The sequence below is a fragment of the Cyprinus carpio genome, chromosome A11, assembly GCF_018340385.1.
Source record: "Cyprinus carpio isolate SPL01 chromosome A11, ASM1834038v1, whole genome shotgun sequence".
Lineage (NCBI taxonomy): Eukaryota > Metazoa > Chordata > Actinopteri > Cypriniformes > Cyprinidae > Cyprinus > Cyprinus carpio.
Window position 1 is genome coordinate 23,423,260 of NC_056582.1, and position 5,448 is coordinate 23,428,707.

Below are 5,448 nucleotides of genomic sequence, written 5' to 3' on the forward strand. Positions count from 1 at the left end.
CTCTGGCGGACTAAATGATGTCTAATATTAGCCAATAAATTCGAATAAATGGCTAATAAATTCTCAGATTTTATTCGCCAGTGTGTGAGTTGGAGGCTAAGTATAAGTTTAGCATAGATATATTTTCACTCGCCGAACACACTAACTGAGTTTCACAATCTGTGCTATTTTTCAGTTCATCTCAATGGATGCGCAGCGCACCTGTATTTGACATACCGTAAACTCTAGTGTGAAGACGTACGACTCGTCGTCGCTTTGTCTCACACACACACACAGGGAGAGTGAAAGACAGAGAGAGAACTGACGCGCTACATTTAAACAATATTCTCTGTTGTATTTTCCTGTCAAAATAATGGCGTTCCTTTGGAATTCTTCAGCTTTTAAGAACTTCTGTGTTTTCCTTTAGTAGGCGGAACTAATGTGCAAAACGGCAATCTCACTGGCTGGCGCTCACCTATTATCGTCCCTGTATTGATTTCAGCAATTCAGTTCGAGTGAATCTGGTTAATATTCATGAATCCAGTAGCTCATTAATCCTTAGTGCGTTTTATATGGCTCTTATTAGTAAACATCGTACCATTATCATCTTATCAGTATTTTTGTTTTTTGTTTTCCAATTTGTTTTACAGAAACACTGAATTACCAAAAGCACCACCACAAGTCCAGTTAAAATGTTCAGTTAATATGACTAATACGCATTCAAACATTATCAAGTTTTAATTCTAATCATTCTATCATTTAATAATAATTGATTATCATATTATAATGCTTGACAGACTGATGTTAAGAGTTTACTTTCAGTTATTTAAAAACTGTGCCATTGTACAAGCACACATATACATATACACACACATATATATACATATATATATATATATATATATATATATCAGTCTGGCGAGTAAACAAAAAAAAAAATGCATGTAAGCATTTTCCCCCTAACTGAAATTATGCCTTTTAAATTCTAATATAATTCGAATTTTGATAATATTTAAGTAGAAAATTCTAATTTCGTTTTTCAGTCATTTTGAAAGCCCTACTACATGTAATGGCAAACAATCACATCTTATCTGTCTAATGCCACATAAACATCTTAATTTAATATTATTCATACAATTAATTATAATATTAATAAATGAAAATAAATCTAACTTAACTAAAATACTAAAAAATATATAAAAAAAGAACATTTCTTGCTGAGATTTCCCATACTGTAAAATATTTTAAATCCATACCAATTTACTTAAGGACTATGATCTTACCTTTCTCACTGATTGTGGTATCAAGTACTCAATTACTTAATTTATTATTACTCATACAATTAATTATAATATTATTACATAATAATACTAATCTAAAAAGAAAGATGATTTCGAGCCAGTAAGCAAAAACGGCTGAAAAAAAGTGAAATCAGTTCAGAGAAAAGAAAGGGTTTGTACTATTATATTTTGCTATTCAATGCAATAGCATTCAAACATTAATTGAGAGAGGTAACACTTTTTAATAAGCTATAACATTAGTTAAACTGAAACTAACAATGCAAGAAAGTTGTATTACGTTTAGAATACTTTCAGTTAATTTCAACATTTCCTAACATATTATTAAAATCAAGTTTTTTCATACTGTAACAAATGTATTCCTCACTGATAGTCAATACTAATGGGGCCTTGTTGTAAAGTGTAAAGCGTCTAAATACTGACTTCTGGGTGGGGACCACTGCATGCATATAAGCTTACAGTGACAGAAAAGCCTAATAAATCAAGACAGCTCGAGGTGCATTTTTCATCTGCATGTCATCTGACCCGCTCCGCCCGCCGAGAAAGCTAAAACACCCGACTCACCTTTCCCGTCTTGTGGTCGAACCACACCAGAGCGTGATTCCTGGACAACACTTTGCAGTCGAAGGTGGCGTTATTCTGGGCAGGGCGACACCGGGCCACGGAGCGCCCGATCTTGACCGGCTCATCCAGGTAGACATGACGTTCCTGAAACGGGTGTGAATTCGGGCGACAGGTGAACACGGCCAGCGCTGAAGGCATTGAGGATGGCTTGGGTGTGCTACTCCAACCAGAGACGAAAGACGGGGTTTCTTGATCCAGACTGGCCTGTTGCTCCACTTCTCCTATCTTTCTAATAAATTATCAGGAGAACAATGTACATAGTAACACGAAAAACTCTAAGAAAAGACGAGGCTGTCCTGCTGACCGACTACATAACTTCAAAATGACTAGTTATGCACTATGTAGACGACTTCATGCCCCCTTGCGAGACCCCCATGATGCCAAACCAGCTGCCCAATTCCATACAAATCTGTTTTTTAAGATGACAGTCCACAACTTGAGCTCTTACATCTCTTGCCCTACACAATTCATCCTCATCCCCCTTCACAACCATAGGCCTGGCCAAAAAACAACAACAATAGTGTAACTAATAACCTGTTGTACCAGCTAATCTATCCTTCCCAAAAAAAATTAGACATGTGTATCTAGATTAACTGGTAATGACTTCTATATTAACGGGCACAAAATGCTAAAGCCTAACGTTGCTGAAGATTAATAAGGTGAGTGGGTTTGGCTGGAGTACGTTAACGTTATACAGGACAGATCATCAGCCCACCACTCCCCAAAACAGCTCAGTCATTCAATATGAACACAAAAGCACAAAAGACCTGATCAACCCGACAACAACAAGCTTTATCTATCCAAAATTCACATAAACCGCTCGCTCGGAGGGTGTTTTCTTGCTCACGAGAGCGTTAGCTGGCTAACTTCATATTAGCTCGTTAGCTTCGCTGAGGTAACGGTGGCCTTTTATCTTCTTCTTATCAAGCCGTCCGGACCGGAAGAGAGTTTATAAATAATTCCAAATGGATTTATCCGGTGGGGAGCAGTTATTTTTCCCGTCTGTGCAACTTTCGTGCGCGGAGAATTTGCGCAAATCCAGTATTAGCTTGCGAGCTCGAAACCTAGCTTAGCTCGCTGAGAGACGCGATAAATTCCCCAGAAAACAAAGTGTTAAGCGATTAAAGTCCGTGACACGGTCCCGCGATAAGCCGTGGAGGTCTCCGCTCCCGGGGACAGTGGAAACGCGAGGAAAAATCGCGACGTGCGAGAGGATAATTGGAAGTAAGTCGTCCTCCTGAGGAGAGACACATATACACACACACCGGCCACAAACCGCCGCGGGGCCGCGCACCGCCGAGAAAGGGGCGGGGACTTTGCGGTGACGCGCCAACGGGGGCGGGGCTGCTGTGAAGACGATTGGCGTTTCCAGAGAAAAGGGTGACGTTTTTCATATGGAATGAAAATAGATGGTATTGAGGCCCAAACATGCAAATTATTTTTAAATAATCATTATAGACTCAAGGTTTAAATTTAAAAGACATCAGGACAACATATAAGCATAACATATAAGTAAGTCAATGAATAAATATACAAATAAATACATATAAAAATAAATAATCAAATAAATTACTTAATTTTTTATTTTATTTTTAATCCATTCCTGCATTAATTTTTGTATTACTTTTTTCACTTTATTTATTAATGTATTGAATTTAAAATGTATTTTTAGATGTTAACTTAACTACATTAATTTTTTTGTGGTTTTACTGTTTCATTTATTTTTATTTTTGTTGTTTTTATTTATTTATGCGTTCATTTGTTTTATATTTATTTATTTCCACGTGTATTTATTTATTTTGAATTTATTTAAACAATTTCTATTCATTTTGTATTTATTCTTACATTTCTATATTTCAACACAGTATTTCTATATTAGTCCATGCTAATATTAGTTTGTTTCATTCTTATTCTGAGGTCACCGTAGCTGCAACCCCTGTGACTTTAGCTGGAAAATGACTCTTTGCATTACTGACAAACATTTTTCCTGTTTGACACTGTAAAGCTGCTTTAACACAATCAGTACTGTATAAAGTGCTATACAAATAAAGGTGACTTGACTTGGCTTAAAAAAATGATCACAGCCTTTATGAATATAAGGTAAATTAGACCATATCCATGAGGTCCTTGCTAGAATGCCTTTTAAAAACAGCACTGAAGGAGTTCCCATGAATGCTGGAAACATTTCCTTCACTATCTGGTCCAATATATTCCTTTTAAAAAATCCAAGTAAGTAAGTAAGATGCCAAACTGGAAGGGTTTACTTAATATTCATTGACAAAACAGCTTACTAAGCAAACACAGACAGCACAAAACAAATGCATACTGGCAAAATCAAAGCATTTGGAAAGGGCTTATAGGCTCCCAGTAAAAGTACAAGTTATTTATGGAGTTCAAAAACATCCCTGGAAGGAGGAGTGTTTCAAAGCTAACTCCACCCACAGTCCCTCTGTTTGGACTTGAAATCTGTGGACGAAATTACACTGAACATCTGTCACACCAAATGGAGCATGCTGATTTGACTCTAATGTCTTACTCAGGCTAATCCAATTGCTTTGTCTTGGTTCTTAATGTGACCCATAAGAAGTAATTAAGTGATCACTGTTGGAACATCTATATGCAAACAATGATGCGGTTCAGTGATGCCTGAGGCTTTATAAGATGTTAAAGTGACAGGCCACCATATGAACTCTATTCTGCTCTGTTCATTTGATTGAAAATAGACAATTACTTTCAACAAGTGTGCCACAGAAACCACATATTTCAGAAAGCCCTCCAATAATCTTAGGCTGAAACCAAACCATATTTGACCTATCGGATCGGATTAAATAAATTACATTAAACATAATTACACAAAGATGGAATTCAGAAAGGATTATGTTTTTCTCAGTTGCATGAACTATACGTTCTATACTATAATTAGAATCAGAATTTTATGTTTATTGGCCAAAAATACACTATAAGCCTTGGGGGTTGTCCAATTATTTTTTTAAATAAATAAATAAATAAATAAATAAATAAATAAATAAATAAAAATAAAACATAAAAAAACATGCCATGTCAATCATATACATACATACATACACATATACACACACACACACACACACACACACACACACACACATATATATAGCCTTTTGTCAGGTACTGTAGATCTATTTATTATTATTATTATTATTTTATTATTTACAACATTGTTAACAACAGAATACATTTTACATGTATAAAAATACATTTTAGTGTTTTTAAAACGTTGCAGATTTTCAGGGTTTTCCCCCCTTAAGGTTTATGTACAATTACAAATCATTTTTAAAAACTAAGAAATTTAGTTTGCAAAGAGCATAGCCTACTTCTTTTTATGTACATGGTATTTTTCTAATAAAAATAAACAATTGCATAATGTATTGTTCTTTACATTCCAAAATTTCACTCTGAAACATTTGTTTTTATCATACGAGAGTTAAAACTCATTAACCTTTAGTAAATACAAGAGACGCCGTGGCTGCGTGCGCGCTCCCGTAAAAATCCTGACTTCACTTATGAC

At 35.5% G+C, this 5,448-nt stretch overlaps 1 protein-coding gene across 5 annotated transcripts in view; it reads right to left on the reverse strand.

Moving 5' to 3' along the window:
• Positions 1–3,199, reverse strand: part of LOC109098628 (sarcolemmal membrane-associated protein-like) — a 54,861-nt gene extending 51,662 nt beyond the window's left edge. For 3 of the 5 annotated variants that reach the window (XM_042766880.1, XM_042766881.1, XM_042766879.1), the window contains exon 1: positions 1,842–3,198. In XM_042766880.1, coding sequence (XP_042622814.1) covers positions 1,842–2,039 — 198 coding nt within the window. In that variant the 5' untranslated portion in view covers positions 2,040–3,198. Of the gene's footprint in view, positions 1–1,841 lie in introns of all 5 variants that reach the window. The other 2 variants (XM_042766882.1, XM_042766878.1) reach the window with 1 other exon arrangement.
• Positions 3,200–5,448: the final 2,249 nt, after the last annotated feature.